An 18,415-nucleotide genomic window follows, 5' to 3' on the forward strand; every position below is an offset into this window, starting at 1 on the left:
GGTTTCAAAACTACAACTCCCAGCATGCCCGGACAGCCATCGGCTTCCCTTGCTTCCCACCGAGGGGAGGTGAGTAGAAAACCAAAGGGGGGGGGGGGGGGGGGTCTGGATGATGACGAAGGCCGCAGTGGTCTTCAACCTGCGGACCTCCAGAGGTTTCAAAACTACAACTCCCAGCTAGCCCGGACAGCCGATGGCTGTCCGGGCATGCTGGGAGTTGTAGTTTTGAAACCTCTGGAGGTCCGCAGGTTGAAGACCACTGAGAAGGATTGACAGGCGGAGAGTTCACTCAAGCATAAGTCGTGCTGAAAAACTCATCTTATACTTGAGTATATATGTATACTCGAGGATATACTTATACTCGAGTATATACATATACAACAGTTATTGCCACTTTTACTATAAAACAATAATTTTATTTATCCCGCACCTTGAATGCCATAAAAAAAAGGTGCAAGAACTTATAATTATGGTCCACAAAAGTGGAATAAAAACGATCAAAAGGTAGTATGTATGACAAAAATGGTACAACTAAAAAGCACAGCTCGTCCCACAAAAAATAAGCCCGTCCTTGGAGCCTTTAGCTGTCCGGGCATGCTGGGAGTTATAGTTTTGTAACAGCTGCAAGCACCCTGGTTGGGAAACACTGCTGTACATACTCTGCAATGCAGCTAATAATGTTTTCCGATGAAATCTCACTGAAGAAATGGATTTCCCAGAATATTACAGCAGTGAAAACCCCAAACAGATTCTCCATTTAGAAATTCGAGTTCGGGCTGGTGTGGTAAAGCCAGTGTCTCCCCACTTTTCCTGAAGTTACAATGCAGACATACAGCAGGGGAATAGTGTGAAGGAGACTGGGGCTGAGGTGTGAGGAGAAGATGATGATGATGAAGATGATGATGATGATGATGGAAGACACAGGCGGGGGCACGGTGACTCATGTTTCGTCAGGGGGATATAAGGGGCAGCGCTGAGCCGGTCACGGTATGCAGGGCACTGGTGAAGAGAATTTAGCTGCTCCGCACACACTAGCACCTGTCCCGCCATCCCTTCTCTATCTACAGCGAGAATAGCGCTTGTCACTCGGCTACACATGGCGCGTCTCCTCAGAGGCTCGCTCCTGTTCATGACGGGGCTGCTGATGCTGGTCACTGCGATGCCCGGAGAGCTGAGGGGGCAGAGGAGCCCGGCCACCGCTTCAGAGTACGGGGTAAAGTTATGTGGACGCGAGTTTATCAGGGCGGTGATCTTTGCCTGCGGAGGCTCCCGGTGGAAGCGGCTGCAGCATGAGGACTGGAGGAGCCCCGGGCAGAGGAACACAGGTGAGGAGTCCAGGGTAGGCGCCCAAGTGTCCTGTATATATATATACCTGTACAGGAGTTACCTCACAACTTTTGTCCCTGTTGTCCTTAAGCTCAGTTCACACCTGTTGGTGGTTCATTTACAGGTTCCAGTAAAAAAAAATTCTAAGGGACCCCGGGTCCACCAGGCGTCATTTGCGTCGGGTATGATTTTTGTTGTTCTGCTCCAATGATAGAACGGAACAATGGAAAACTTGAAGCCAGCCAGCTGTGTTCCAACATTTGCGTTTTGGTTGCGTCTCTTTGTTTACATAATTGAACCTGTAGCGCAGTGGGCCCCAAACTGTGGCCCTCCAGATGTTGCAAAACTACAACTCCCAGCATGCCTGGACAGCCGTTGGCTGTCCAGGCATGCTGGGAGTTGTAGTTTTGCAACATCTGGAGGGCCACAGTTTGGGGACCACTTCTGTAGAGACTCATCAATATAGTTTGGACTGCCAGGCTTGCCAGATTATTCCTCCTAGCCTTTTAACCCTTAAGGACAAGGCCAATTTTATTTTAGCATTTTCGTTTTTTCCACCTCCACTTCTAAAAATCATGTGTCTTTTATGTTTCTATCCACAGACCGATACGAAGGCTTGTTTTTTGTGTGTCCAAATGTACTTCGTAATGGCATCACTCATTTTACCATAAAATGTACGGCAAACACAAAAAATTATTATAAAAAATGTAGCAAATTTTTCAAGGTTTCAATTTCACGCTGTACACTTTACGGTAAAAATTTTGCATTCTTCTAACTTTGAAGCTTGTAAGGAAAATAGACATTCCAAATAAATTATATATTGATTCACAAATACAATGGCCCTCATTTATCATTGTAGGTGTAAATGAAGCATTTATTTACACCTTTTTGTGTGTGCTGGTAATGTGTAGGAGCACCGAATTTATTAAATCTCACAGAGCATTTGATACAGGTGCAGGTCACATTTTCTCAAATTTCTCTCTTCACATACACTAAAAAGCTACGCCAGGTCTGGGATGGTGTAGTTTTAGAGACTTTTCAGTGGCTTTGCGCCTTTTCTGCACCTTTTTACAAAAAGGAGCAGTTCATAAATCCCTTCTATATCATGTGTATTGCCAAAATCAGTGGATTACAACTCAAAATCAGCAGAAATGTGTAAACAAAAAGGCGCAAAAAAGGCGCAAATAAACCCTGCTTGTGCCTTTTTATAGACGCAAAAAACAGTCTAAAGATAATGATAAATGTCGGCCAATATGTCTACTTTATATTTTCATCATAAAGTCGACATGTTTTTACTTTTGGAAGATATCAGAGGGCTTCAAAGTTCAGCAGCAATTTTCCAATTTGTCACAAAATTTTCAAAATCTGAATTTTTCAGGGACCAGTTCAGTTTTGAAGTGGATTTGAGGGGTCTTCATATTAGAAATACCCCATAAATGCCCCCTTTATAAAAACTGCACCCCTCAAAGTATTCAAAATGACATTCAGAAAGTTTGTTAACCCTTTAGGTGTTTCATAGGAATAGCAGCAAAGTGAAGGAGAAAATTCAAAATCTTAATTTTTTACACTCGCATGTTCTTGTAGACCCAGTTGTAAAATTTTTACAAGGGGTAATAGGAGAAAAAGCCCCCCAAAATTTGTAACCCAATTTCTCTCGAGTAAGGAAATATCTCATGTGTATGTCAAGTGTTCGGCGGGCGCAGTAGAGGGCTCAGAAGGGAAGGAGCGACAATGGGATTTTGGAGAGTGAATTTTTCTGAAATGGTTTTTGGGGGGCATGTCACATTTAGGAAGCCCCTATGGTGCCAGAACAGCAAAAAATCCCACATGGCATACCATTTTGGAAACTACACCCCTCAAGGCACGTAACAAGGGGGGTGTTTGATGACTTTTCGTTAAAATCTGATGTGTAAATGGAAAAAAAAAATGTTTTCACTAAAGTGCAGTTTTTCCCCCCAAATTTACCATTTTTACAAATGGTAATGGGAGAAAATGCCCCCCCAAAATTTGTAACCCCATCTCTTCTGAGTATGGAAATACCCCATGTTAGGACGTAAAATGCTCTGCCGGCGCACTACAATGCTCAGAAGAGAAGTCGTCCCATTTGGCTTTTGGAAAGCAAATTTTGCTGAAATGGTTTTGGGGGGCATGTCGCATTTAGGAAGCCCCTATGGTGCCTGAACAGCAAAAAAAAAAAAACAACCCACATGGCATACTATTTTGGAAACTACCCCCCTCAAGGCACGTAACAAGGGGTCCTGTGCGCCTTAACACCCCACAGGTGATTGACAAACTTTCGTTAAAGTGGGACGTGAAAATGAAAAATTTGATTTTTAACACTAAAATGCTGGTGTTACCCCAAACTTTTAATTTTCACAAGGAGTAATAGGAGATAATGCCCCACAAAATTTGTAACCCCATTTCTCTCGAGTAAGGTAATACCTCATATGTGCATGTAAAGTGATCTGTGGGTGCACTAGAGGGCTCAGAAGGGAAGGAGCGACATAGGGCTCTTGGAGAGCGAATTTTGCTGAAATAGTTTTAGGAAGCCCAATAGTTTAGGAAGCCAGAACAGTAAAAAAAAAAACAAAAAAAACACATGGCATACTATTTTGGAAACTACATGCCTCACAGAACTTAATAAGGGGTGCAGTGAGCATTTACACCCTACTGGCATTTGACAGATCTTTGAAACAGTGGGCTGTGCAAATGAAAAATTACATTTTTCATTTTTACAGATGACTGTTTAAAAAAATCTGTCAGACACCTGTGGGGTGTAAATTCTCACTGCACCCCTTGTTACATTCTGTGAGGCGTGTAGTTTCCAAAATGGGCTCACATGTGGGGGGGTCCACTGTTCTGGCACCATGGGGGCTTTGTAAACACACAGCCTTCAATTCAAGCCTAATTCTCTCTCAAAAAGCCCAATGGTGCCCCTTCTCTTCTAAGCATTGTAGTTTGCCCGTAGAGCACTTTACATCCACATATGGGGTATTTATATACTCAGAAGAAATGGGGTTACAAATTTTGAGGGGGGCATTTTTCCTATTACCCTTTGTGAAAATGAAAAAATTTGGGTAACACCAGCATTTCAGGAAAATTTTTTTTTTTTTTTATTTTCATGTCCAACTTTAACGAAAATTTGTCAAAGACCTTTGGGTTGTTAAGGCTCACTATACCCCTTGTTACCTTCCGTGAGGGGTGTCGATTCCAAAATGGGGGTCACATGTGGGTGTTTTTTTTTTTTTTTTTGCGTTCATGTCAGAACCACTTTAACGATCAGCCACCCCTGTGCAAATCACCAATTTAGGCCTCAAATGTACATGGCTCTCTCTCACTCCTGAGCCTTGTTGTGCTCCCGCAGAGCATTTACACATATGGGGTATTTCCGTACTAGAAATTTTGGGGTGAGAGAGCGCCATGCGCATTTGAGGCCTAAATAAGGAATTTGCAATAGGGGCGGACCCGGTTACAAAGATGGGGCTTGTCTCCACCAAAACCCTACAGCAGTATTTCCCAAACAAGGTGCCTCCAGCTGTTGCAAGACTCCCAGCCTGCCAGGACAGTCTATGGCTGTCTGGCAATACTGGGAGTTGTGGTTCTGCAACATCTGAAGGGCCAGATATTGCAGAACTACACGCCCAGCATCCCTGACTTTCTGGCCATGCTGGGAACATCTGGAGGGCTACAGTTTGGAGACCACCGTATAGTGGTCTCCAAACTGTGCCACTTCACATGTTGCAAAACTACAACTCCCAGCATGTCCAGACAGTCAGTGCATGCTGAAAGTTGTAGTTTTGCAACATCTGGAGAACCACAGTTTAGAGACCATTACACATTGGTCTCCAAACTGTCACCCTCCAGATGTTGCAAAACTACAACTCCCAGCATGCCCAGACAGCCTTTGAGTTGTAGTTTTGCAGCTTTTAGAAGGCCACAGTGAAGATCATCTTCGCTGCAGCCTTCTCCACGCCGCACTTTCTGGCCTGCCTCCACTGCTGTTGCCGCTGCTCCAGGATGGCGTCTCCGCCTCCATCGGTCCGGTAAGCCGGCCATGTTCCCCCACCTCGCCGCCTGTCCCCCCCCCCCCTCCCCCCACTCCACTCTGCCCCGACTTCGATCGGTGGGCAGAGCGGGGGAAATTAACTCTAACCCCCCCCCCGCCCCAACTGCCATTGGTCGTCAGCCTAACGGACCAATGGCAGGGGATAGGAGGGGGTGGCAACACTGCCACCTCACTCCTATCCTTTAGGATGGTCGGGGCTGTCTCTTACAGCTCCGTTCATTCTTATTTTCTGGGCGATCGGGTCACCAGATTGCATCAAATCGCAGGTCTGAATTGACCTGCGATTTGCGCCGATCGACCGACATTGGGGGGGGGGGGGTCTCAGGACCCCCCTAGGCATAGATATCAGCAGTCATCCCAGTCCGATCACCGCCCGGCCTTAAAGGAGAACTCCAGACCATAAAAATTGTCCCTCATAGTGCCGGCAGTAAAAAAAAATAAAGATATACATACCTTCCTCCGCTCCCCTAGGGCCTCCGGTAACCGGCTCCGGTCTCCGCCGCAATCCACATCCTGGTTGCCGGCGATGGGCTGAGCAGCAGTGTGACGTTTTCGGCCCCGGCCGCAGGTGCTGGTGTAGTGAAGCATTTTGTGTCCTGAAGTGTTCTCACACTGCCGCTCAGCCTATCGCCGGCCGGACTGCGCTGCGGCTGGTGATTGGCTGATTCATCCAACCACCGGCAACCAGGAAGTGGATTGCGGTGGAGACCGGAACCGGTTACCGAACTGCCGACACTATGGGGGACAATTTTTATGGTCTGGAGTTCTCCTTTAAGGACTGAGGGTGAGGGCGTATGCATACGCCCTCCATCCCCAAGGAGTTAAAATGATACCCATGATTACATACTGTATTTATCATCGGATAACACGCATTTTTTAGGCTAAAATTTCTAGCCTAAAGTCTATCTGCGTGTTATACGCCAATAAGCCGCTGCAGTTCAATGATTTAAAGCGGGCGCTTTAAATCAATGAACTACAGCGGCTTTTGCAGGTCCAGAGACCTGCCGTCGCTGCCCGATTCTCTGCCCCTGCCTGTCCTGTGGTCCAGAGACCGCTGCCGCCACTGCCCCATTGCCTCCCTCATCCCCGATTTTATAATTACCTGTTCCCGGGGTCGGGTCTGCGCTGCTTCCGGCATCTCCTGCGTCGTTGCTATGCGCTGCGCAATGACGAGGGACGTCTTCAACGCGACGTCACAGTCAGTGGCCCGGCGCACAGTGACAACGAAGGATGCCTCCAGAGCCAGAATCAGCGTGGACCCGACCCCAGGAACAGGTACCGTGATTATAAAACCGGGGATGGGGGAGGTAATGGGGCAGCGGCGGCTGCAGTCTCTGTATAGCCAGGGGGAGAGAAGCGGCGGCTGCAGGACTCTAGACCTCAGGAAAGGCAGGGGAAGGGAAGCGGGCAGCGACTGCCTCTCTCCCCCTGCCTTTCCTGGGGGCTTCTGCGGGGTCAGAAACAGTCTATCAGGGTATAAACATGCACACACACGCACCCTCATTTTACCAAGGATATTTGGGTAAAAAACTTTTTTTTACCCAAATATCCTTGGAAAAATGAGGGTGCATGTTATAGGCCGGTGCGTGGGATACCCCGATAAATACGGTACTTTTCTATTGTACTGCTTTAAAAAAAACTTTTTTCCCCATAAAATAAGTGTTTAAAATCACTCTGAAGGAGATTGATCAAGCTCCGTAGTAGATAATTTTTTTTGCGTAAAAAAGTTGCGCAAATGCAACTTTTCTATACATGCTGCGACTTTTTAATTTTTGCTTATACCAAAGCACATTTCTGAAATCTGCTCACGTAGTAATTTTTTCTTTTTTTTACTTTGCAGTGGTCGTGTATTTATCAAATGCGATAGTCGCTATTTATGAAGAAAAAAAGTTGCATCTCCATTTAAAAGTCGCGTATGTATTCCAGGTCCAACCTGGCTTACAGAAAGTGCATACGTCTGTAGAAAATGACATTAACACCCACTTTAACAACTGTTCTTGTTCTGCATCATGAAACAAAGCTACTACATTAATGTTATTTATAGAAAAAAATAATGATATAACTAATAACTATTAATTTTAAGGTTGAAAATACACACTGCACACCTTGCTAGTTTTGGGATACGTACATGCTGGGGTACCCACTAAGTTTTAAAATGAATGTTTTGTTAAAATAGAATAAGGCACAAAATAATTGTGTAAATAACCCATATGTGGCAAATTTTTTCCTTAAAAAAAAAAAAAGAAACATCCATAGTAATACAGCTTCATGCACATTTTGGGGTGGGTAACGTACCAAGCCGTGTTTTTTTTTTTTTTTTTTACATTTTATTCACTATTTTTTAGTTCCCATAGGAGACTATTACCTGGAATCTTTTCAATGCAAACACTGAACAATGCTGGGCCATAGTACATTGATCAACGTTATCGGCACTCCATAAGTACAGGCTGCTGAAGTTGACTGCAGGCTTGGAGTTCCAATCTCACGAAAGTAATCTCCATGAAACGTAAGAAAAGTAAGCTTTGAAGTACAAACATTATATAAAATAAGAAGTGCCCTTTTTTACTTGAGACCCTGCCATATAAAATGTCAGTGCACGTCCCTGGCAGGCGATCTGATCACCCGATCAAAGTGCCGTACTGCCGCAGATGCCGTGAACAGTATTGATCACAACATCAGAGGGGTTAATGGCGCGATAGCTGATGTCCGCCATTACCAGCGGGTCCCTGGCTGCTGATAGCAGCTGCGACCCACCGTGAAATTAGGTCGAGATAGGAGGACTGGTTAGGAGATCGGGATAGGAGGTGAGGATAGTAGATCGGGATAGGTGGTCGGCATAGGAGGATGGGATATGGGGTTGGGATATGACAACAAAATATGAGGATGGGATAAAGCTTCCTCCTTTCTTTATTTTCCTCCCCAACAAGGATTTGGAAGGAAAAACGGGGCAACGCCGGGTACTCATCTACTTATAAATATTTACACACTATAGATCTATAAAATATATATATATCTAAAATCTATAGTGGGGTGAAATGGAAAAAGAACACAATTTTGCAACATTAGGGGGTTTCATTTTTAAGCAGTGCACTTTACAGGAAAAATGACATTTTATCTTTATTCTGTAGGTCAGTACAATCATTCACAATTTTCAGTCATGGCCGTAAATGTTGGCACCCCTGAAATTTTTCAAGAAAATGAAGTATTTCTCACAGAAAAGGATTGCAGTAACACATTTTTTTTATACACATGTTTATTCCCTTTGTGAAAGGGAGGGAAGAAAAGCAGCTACTTGGACATAATGTCACACCAAACTCCAAAAATGGTCTGGACAAAATTATTGGCACCCTTTCAAAATTGTGGATAAATAAGATTGTTTCAAGCATGTGATGCTCCTTTAAACTCACCTGGGGCAAGTAACAGGTGTGGGAAATATAAAAATCACACCTGAAAGCAGATAAAAAGGAGAGAAGTTCACTTAGTCTTTGCATTGTGTGTCTGTGTGTGCCACACTTAGCATGGAAAACAGAAAGAGGAGAAGAGAACTGTCTGAGGACTTGAGAACCAAAATTGTGGAAAAATATCAACAATCTCAAGGTTACAAGTTAATCTCCAAAGATCTAGATTTGTCTTTGTCCACAGTGCGCAACATTATCAAGAAGTTTGCAACCCATGGCACTGTAGCTAATCTCCCTGGGCATAGATGAAAGAGAAAAATTGATGAAAGGTGTCAACACAGGATAGTCCGGATGGTGGGTAAGCAGCCCCAAACAAGTTCCAAAGATATTCAAGCTGTCCTGCAGGCTCAGGGAGCATCTGTGTCAGCGCGAACTATCCGTTGACATTTAAATTAAATGAAACCCTATGACAGGAGACCCAGGAGGACCCCACTGCTGACACAGAGACAAAAAAGCAAGACTACATTTTGCCAAAATGAACTTGAGTAAGCCAAAATCCTTCTGGGAAAACATCTTGTGGACAGATGAGACCAAGATAGAGCTTTTTGGAAAAGCACATGATTCTACTGTTTACCCAAAACGGAATAAGCCTACAAACAAAATAACTACAGTGAAATATGGTGGAGGTTCAATGAATTTTTGGGGTTGTCTTGCTGCCTCTGGCACTGGGTGCCTTGAATGTGTGCAAGGCATCATGAAATCTGAGGATTACCAACAGATTTTGGGTCGCACTGTACAGTCCAGTGTCAGAAAGCTGGGTTTGTGTCAGAGATCGTGGGTCCAGCAGGACATATGTCAATAAGCACCCAGAAATGGATGGCAACAAAGCGCTGGAGAGTTCTGAAGTGGCCAGCAATGAGTCCAGATCTAAATCCCATTGAACACCTGTGGCGAGATCTTAAAATTGCTGTTGGGTAAAGGTGCCCTTCCAATAAGAGAGACCTGGAGCAGTTTGCAAAGGAAGAGTGGTCCAACATTCCGGCTGAGAGGTGTAAGAAGCTTATTGATAGTTATAGGAAGTGAATGATTTCCGTTATTTTTTCCGAAGTGTGCGCAACCAAATATTAAGTTAAGGGTGCCAATAATTTTGTCCAGACCATTTTTGGAGTTTGGTATGACATTTCTCTATCCCCTCGCGGGTCCCGCCTCCCCCCCCCCCCCTCCTATCGTCTGGGCACAAACGTCGCTCCTCCAGTGGACGTTCTCGGAGTCGCCACTCTGCCACGCCAGAGCCGCGTACCCGGTCTGGATTGCCCCCCTCCAGGACTGTCGCTACTCATTCACATTCCCCTGGTGAACCTGTGGATGAGGCTTCCGAACCGGCATCTGACCCAGAGGACCGCTCGGACTCAATTGCTATGGTGAACTCATTGGTGACAGCCATAAGAGACACCTTTCACTTGGAGGACCCAGGATCTTCGGATATCAATCTGGGAGTATCCTTTCATCGTACTAAGCCAGCACCTCAAAGGTTCAGCTCTCACGCTGACTTTGACGACATTCTGGAATCTGCATGGAAACATCCTGACAAGAGGTTCCCGGGAGTCAAGACAATTCAAGAATGTTATCCATTTGACAAAGACTTTGTCGCTAAGGTGGCTTCCTCTCCCTCTGTGGACCCACCAATTTCCCGGATCTCAAAGGCGACTACGCTGCCTCTGGCAGAAGCCGCTGCCTTCAAGGATCCCGTGGACAAAAAGGTAGAATCTTTAGTGAAGTTCGCTACTGAAGCAGCTGGCTCTTCTCTTCTTCCCATCTTCGCCTCGATATGGGTGTCTAAGGCCCTGTCGGAGTGGTGTCAACAGTTCCATCAGGATATTTTAGCGGGATCCCCCCCAGAGGATCTATCTGCTCTGGCTCTCCGTTGCGCTAAGGCTGGGGACTTTCTGTGCGCAGCTTCCATGCAGGCAGCCCGTTGTTCTTCCTTTGCTGTGGGTCACCTAGCAGCCCTCCGCCGCTCTATGTGGCTTAAAGCTTGGAATGCGGATGCCGCTTCCAAAAGGTCTCTCACTGAGCTTCCCTTTACGGGTGGCCGTCTTTTTGGCAAATGCCTTGATGTGATTATCTCCGAGACAACGGGAGGTAAGAGTTCCTTGTTACCTTAAAATAAGGCTCGCCCTACTTCCCAAAGGGAGTCTTTTGCCTTTCGGTCCTTTCGGACCTCTGGCTCCAACAAAGGGTCCGGGCAGGCGCCCTTGAGGGACAAGAAGGCTCCCTCGTTCCGGGCATGTCCGTCTTGGAAGTCGGACTCCAACCGCTCTGGCCGTTTTGGGCCCAAATCGGGCAACCACAAACTCACTTCGGCATGAAGTAAGGCCTCCACCCACGATTTCTTTGCGGGTGGGAGGTTGTCTTTTGTTTTTCCGAGACATCTGGTCCTCACACATTCAGGACTCTTGGGTCAGGGACGTGGTGTCCAACGGTTACCGAATCGAACTTGCCTCCCTCCCGAGGGATCGCTTTTCTCGATTCCGGGCCCCCCCAGTCTCCTCCCCTGGCGAAGCAATTTCGTGCGGCTCTCTAGTCTCTGCTTCTCCATGGGGTGATTGTTCCCGTCCCCCTAGAGGAACTTTTTCGGGGTTTCTATTCAAATCTTTTTGTGGTCCCCAAGAAGGACGGTTCTGTACGACCTATCCTAGACCTCAAGCGTCTCAACCGTCATCTTCTCATCCGCCACTTCCGGATAGAATCTCTCCGCTCGGTGGTGGCGTCTCTGGAACAGGGGGAGTTCCTCTCCTCAGTGGACATCAAAGATGCCTACCTCCATGTGCCAACATTTCCGGGCCATCATCGGTACCTCCACTTTGCGGTTTCGGAGGGGCACTTTCAATTTGTAGCTCTCCCCTTCGGTCTAGTCACGGCTCCTTGGGTCTTTACGAAGGTCCTTGCGCCAGTGATGGGCCTGTTACGGTCGAAAGGCATCTCGGTGATACCCTATCTGGATGACCTTCTCATCAAGGCTCCAACCAGAGTCCAGACTCTGGAGAATCTGGACATCACTCTCCACACTCTGACTCGTTTCGGCTGGCTGGTCAATCGGGACAAGTCAGTCCTCTGGCCTACCCAGTCTCTCACCTTTCTGGGGTTTCGATTTTACACGGTCTCTGCCCGAATTTATTTTCCGCCGGACAAACCTCTGGAGTTCCGGGAGGGGGTCCGCTCCCTGCGGACTCAGGTATCAGTCTCCATCCGCACTTGTATGGAAGTCCTGGGTCGGATGGTGGCAGCTATGGAGGCTGTGCCCTTTGCTCAGTTCCCTTACCGCCCTCTCCAACTGGCGATTCTCTCTCGCTGGAACAGGTCGCCTCTGTCCCTCGATCGTCAGATTATTCTCCCTCCCAGGTAAAACAGATTTGTAAATGACTTCTATTAAAAAATCTTAATACTTCCAATAATTATCAGCAGCTGCTAAAAAGTACTGGAAGGGTAAATATTTTTTTTTAATAGAAGTCATTCACAAATCTTTTTAACGTTCTGGCACTAGTTAATTTAAAAAAAAAAAGTTTTCCACCAGAATACCCCTTTAACGACGCAGGACATATATTTACGTCCTGCACCGTCTCCCGCGATATGAAGCGGGATCGCGCCGCGATCCTGCATCATATGGCGTCGGTCCCGGCACTCATCAACGGCCGGGACCCGCGGCTAAAACCACACATCGCCGATCGCGGCGATGTGCGGTATTAACCCTTTAGAAGCGGCGGTCAAAGCTGACCGCCGCTTCTAAAGTGAAACTGAAAGTGACCCGGCTGCTCAGTCGGGCTGTTCAGGACCGCCGCGGGGAAATCGCGGCGTCCCGAACAGCTGATCGGACACTGGGAGGGCCCTTACCTGCCTCCTCGGTGTCCGATCGACGAATGACTGCTCCGTGCCTGAGATCCAGGCAGGAGCAGTCAAGCGCCGATAATGCTGATCACAGGCGTGTTAATACACGCCAGTGATCAGCATAGGAGATCAGTGTGTGCAGTGTTATAGGTCCATTTGGGACCTATAACACTGCAAAAAAAAAGTAAAAAAAAAGTGTTAATAAAGGTCATTTAACCCCTTCCCTAATAAAAGTTTGAATCACCCCCCTTTTCCCATAAAAAAAATTAAACAGTGTAAAAAAATAAATAAACAAACATATGTGGTATCGCCGCGTGCGTAAATGTCCGAACTATAAAAATATATCATTAATTAAACCGCACGGTCAATGGCGTACGCGCAAAAAAATTCCAAAGTCCAAAAAAGTGTATTTTGGTCACTTTTTATACCATTAAAAAAATGAATAAAAAGTGATCAAAAAGTCTGATCAAAACAAAAATACCGATAAAAAATTCAGATCACTGCGCAAAAAATTAGTCCTCATACCGCCCTGTACGTGGAAAAATAAAAAAGTTATAGGGGTCAGAAGATGACATTTTTAAACGTATAAATTTTCCTGCATGTAGTTATGATTTTTTCCAGAAGTACGACAAAATCAAACCTATATAAGTAGGGTATCATTTTAACTGTATGGACCTACAGAATAATGATAAGGTGTAATTTTTACCGAAATATGCACTGCGTAGAAACGGAAGCCCCCAAAAGTTACAAAATGGCATTTTTCTTCCGATTTTGTCGCACAATGATTTTTTTTTCCCTTTCGCCGTGCATTTTTGGGTAAAATGACTAATGTCACTGCAAAGTAGAATTGGCGATGCAAAAAATAAGCCATAATATGGATTTTTAGGTGGAAAATTGAAAGGGTTATGATTTTTAAAAGGTAAGGAGGAAAAAACAAAAGTGCAAAAACGGAAAAACCCTGAGTCCTTAAGGGGTTAAGGACACAGACAATTTTTATTTTTGCATTTTAGTTTTTACCTCCTCGCCTTATTTCCACCCACAGACCCATATGAGTGATTGTTTTTACTATATCATGTATGGTGCAACCAAAAAACGAAATAGAAAATTTGAAAAGAAAACCAAAATTTTTCAAAGTTTAGAAGGTTTCATTTTCACCTGTACACTTTACAGTTATACATGAAATCTTTTTTTTATTCTGTGGGTAAATATGATGAAAATGATACTCATGGCTTTTCTATTATTGTACTGCTTTAAAAAAATCTCAAACTTTAACATAAGTACAGTGGTCCCTCAACTTACAATGGCCTCCACATACAATATTTTCAGCATACAGTGATCTGTACTACACCATTGTAACTTGAAACCAGACTCAATATACAATGCGACGAACAGTTCAGATCTTCAAAACGTGTCAATACTCGGAAGAACTTACCAATCAGAATTCCTGAAGTGCATGCACTGACTGGTTGTCTGGTAGCACCCCCTACAGTACAGGCAGGTACTACATGTTCTGTACTACTCTTTACCGGTACCAGGTATAGCTGCTCCAGGTGAGGGGTACAGTGAGCATTTACGCCCCACAGGTGTCTGACAGATTTTTGGAACAGTGGTCCGTGAAAATGAAAAATGTAATTTTTCATTTGCACAGCCCACTGTTCCAAAGATCTGTCAAATGCCAGTGGGGCGTTAATACTCTCTGCACCCCTTATTAAATTCTGTGAGGGGCGTAGTTTCCAAAATGGGGTCACATGTGGGGTGTCCACTGTTCTGGCACCACGGGGAGCTTTGTAAACGCACATGGCCCCTGACTTCCATTCCAAAAAAATGTTTTCCCAAAAGCTCAATGGCGCTCCTTCTCTTCTGAGCATTGTAGTGCGCCAGCATAGCACTTGACGTCCAAACATGGGGTATTTCCATACTCAGAAGAGATGGGGTTACAAATTTTGGGGGGCATTTTGTCCTATTACCCCTTGTAAAAACTGGCTCCAGAAAGTTAAACAGATTTGTAAATTACTTCTATTAAAAAATCTTAATCCTTTCAGTACTTATGAGCTTCTGAAATAAAGGTTGTTCTTTTCTGTCTAAGTGCTCTCTGATGACACTTGTTTCGGGAACCGCCCAGTTTAGAAGAGGTTTACTATGGGGATTTGCTTCTAAACTGGGCGATTCCCGAGACACGTGTCATCAGAGAGCACTTAGACAGAAAAGAACAACCTTTATTTCAGAAGCTCATAAGTACTGAAAGGATTAAGATTTTTTAATAGAAGTAATTTACAAATCTGTTTAACTTTCTGGAGCCAGTTGATATATAAAAAAAAGTTTTTTCCTGGATAACCCCTTTAAAGCGTACCCATCAGATCCAACAAAAATTTTTTTTTTTAAATATATCACTCGGTACCTAACCCTGACCATGTACATCTAATTTTTATGTGTCTAGCACCTTTATTTACTTTTTTATTACACTTTTAATTTGCTTCACTGTACAGGTCTCCGCCCCCTCCCTCAGTATGCTGTCTGCTCACATCTCCCCTTGTATTAGCAAAACTACACTTCCCAGCATGTCCTCACTGACAGTAGCGGGACACAAGCTGATAGTGGGAGGATTTTTCCTCCAGCTGTGAGCCCTGGGCTCACAGCTGTCAATCAAGGAAGTGTGTCCATGTTGCATGGACACGGGAGGACTAGTATGTGTTCAAGCAGGCAGGGGGAGCAGTTTAACTGGCTTTTTCAGTATGAAATGCTGAAAATTTTCTAATGAAAGCAATTGAAAAACATTTTATTTTTGCGTGCTTTACAACATATGAAAACTTTTTGTATCTGACCGTGCCCATTTAAGGACCAAGCCCATTTTCACCTTAAGGACCAGAGCATTTTTTGCAAATCTGACCACTGTCACTTTAAACATTAATAACTCTGGAATGCTTTTACTTTTCATTCTGATTCAGAGACAGTTTTTTCGTGACATATTCTACTTTAAAATCCCCAAATTTCATGAAAAAATTAAACATTTTGCATTTTTTTTTACTTTGAAACTCTCTGCTTATAAGGAAATTAGACATATCAAATAAATTATATATTGATTCACATATACAAATGTCTACTTTATGTTGGCATTATAAAGTTGACATGTTTTTATTTTTGGAAGACATCAGAGGGCTTTAAAGTTCAGAAGCAATTTTCCAATTTTCCACAATTTTCAAAATCAGAATTCTTCAGGGACAAGTTCAGTTTTGAAGTGGATTTGAGGGGTCTTCATATTAGAAATACCCCATAAATGACCCCATTATAAAAACTGCACCCTCCAAAGTATTCAAAATGACATTTAGAAAGTGTGTTAACCCCTTAGGTGTTTCACAGGAATAGCAGCAATGTGAAGGAGGAAATTCAAAATCTTCATTTTTTACACTCACATGTTTTTGAAATTTACAAGGTGTAAAAGGAGAAAAAGCCCCCAAAATGTGTAAACAAATTTCTCTCGAGTAAAGAAATACCTCATGTGTATTTTAAGTACTCTGCGTGTGCACTACAAGGGTCAGAAGGGAAGGAGCGACAATGGGATTTTGGAAAGTGAGTTTTTCTGAAATGGTTTTTGGGGGGCATGTCCCATTTAGGAAGCCCCTATGGTGCCAGAACAGCAAAAAAACAAACAAAAAAGAAAAACAACATGGCATACTATTTTGGAAACTACACCCCTCAAGGAACGTAACAAGGGGTACAGTGAGCCTTAACACCCCACAGGTATTTGACGACTTTTCGTTAAACTCGGATGTGTAAATTAATATTTTTTTTCACTAAAATGCTGGTTTTCCCCCAAATTTTACATTTTTACAAGGGGTAATAGGAGAAAATGCCCCCCATCTCTTCTGAGTATGGAAAAACCCCATGTGTGGACATCAAGTGCACTGCGGGCGAAGTACAATGCTCAGGAGAGAAGTCACATTTTGGCTTTTGAAAAGCAAATTTTGCTGAAATGGTTTTTGGGGGGGCATGTCGCATTTAGGAAGCCCCTATGGTGCAAGAACAGCGGGGGGGGGGGGGGGGGGGGAAATCGCATACTATTTTGGAAACTACACCCCTCAAGAAATGTAACAAGTGGTACACTGAGCCTTAACACCCCACAGGTGTTTGACAAATTTCTGCTAAAGTTGGACGTGAAAATGAAAAATTTAGATTTTTTTTTCACTAAAATGCTGGTGTTACCAGTGTGATTTTTTTTTTATTATTTGGAAGGATAATTTGAAAGGGATCATTGGAGGGATAATTTAAACTATTATTAGAGATAAGGCTTTTTTTTATATATTTAAAATCTTTTTTTTAATTATTTTATTTACACCAAAAGGGGACTATTATGAGCAACCTTTAGATTGTTTCACTAGTTAATACTATGCCAGCATAGCATTAAACAGTGATATTGGCACTCTGCTTGTACAATCTTCCTAAGGTATTAGAACATTGATGATTGGCGGCACAGGGGTAAGTAGGAGACCTCCACCTCCAATGTTTAACGCATTGGACCCCTGCAATCGCTCGGTGGGGTGTCAGATGAGCACCCCAACCCACTGGCAACAGTATTTTAGCCTTTTAAATGCCCTTTAAATTGTTAATTGGCAAACATCAGCTTGATGTGTATCCAGTAGTGGTGAGTCCAGACTGCAGATTGCAGCCAGAACCCATTGTCTTTGAGCACTATTAACTTAGAGCTCAGGGGTCCTAGATACAAATGTATGTTTTTCCCCGTGTTTGCATGGGTTTCCTACCACACTCCAAAAACATACTGAAAGGGTAATCTAGATTGTGAGCCCAATAGGGACAGAATCTGTGTGTGCTATATAAATAAATTATGATTATTATAGATAATACAGCTCCTGCGCTCATGTATCCATATATATATATATTACAAATACAAAAACTGCATATATATATATATATATATATATATATATATATATACACCTCAGGTACATTTCATTGGATACAACACGTGGTACAAATATGCAATTGCTTAAAAACATACCTCTGTTCAAATCTCATTGGAGCACTGCTCTAATGAGATTTGAATAGAGGCGTATTTTTAAGTAATTGCATATTTGTACCCAGGGCTGCCATCAGAAATTTTGGGGCCCCTTACACAGCTAATGCCTGGGCCCCCTGGACACCCCTCGCAGTACCGCAAATTGCACATATCGCGTTGTGTGTCCTAAACCAGTATCGGCATTACAAATCGAGCTGCTACCCCCCCCCCCGTGCATTCTACCCTTGATCAACCCCCTGTGCCATTTCAAACCCCCCCCGTGCTATATCTTATGCCACTTTATTCCCCCCCTCTGATCCCCCCCCCTGCCACTTTATTCAGAGATAATGGGGGAGATTTATCAGTTCCTGTGCAGAGGGAAAGTGGAGCAGTTGTAGATCGCGTCTTAAATTTTTCAGAAGGAACAATCTAATTGGTTGCTATGGGCAACTGGTCTACTTTCCCTCTGCACAGGATTTGATAAATCTCCCCCATGATCTCTGAATTTCATGTGTTTTGTAGCTTCTGTGCCACATGTTTTTAATTTGGTTGGTGTTAACAAAATGAACTTTTAGCGATATGTGGACCCTTTTTTTGTTTTGTGTAGGGAATTTGTTTTGGAGTTTTACCCTTAGGCAAGGTTCACACTACGGAATTTCCACCTGCAATTCCGCTATGAAATTGCAGGCAGAAATTCCATTTACTAAAATGTATAGTATAGTGTAGTGA

At 44.0% G+C, this 18,415-nt stretch overlaps 1 protein-coding gene across 1 annotated transcript in view; it reads left to right on the forward strand.

Annotated features, from left to right (window-relative positions):
- The first annotated feature begins 587 nt into the window (after positions 1-587).
- Positions 588-18,415, forward strand: part of RLN2 (relaxin 2) — a 36,975-nt gene continuing 19,147 nt past the window's right edge. The window contains exon 1 of the mRNA XM_056522128.1: positions 588-1,325. Within this exon, the coding sequence (XP_056378103.1) occupies positions 1,097-1,325 (229 nt within the window). The 5' untranslated portion in view covers positions 588-1,096. The remainder of the gene's footprint in view (positions 1,326-18,415) is intronic.

Source organism: Hyla sarda, chromosome 1 (genome assembly GCF_029499605.1).
Source record: "Hyla sarda isolate aHylSar1 chromosome 1, aHylSar1.hap1, whole genome shotgun sequence".
Classification (NCBI taxonomy): Eukaryota; Metazoa; Chordata; class Amphibia; order Anura; family Hylidae; genus Hyla; species Hyla sarda.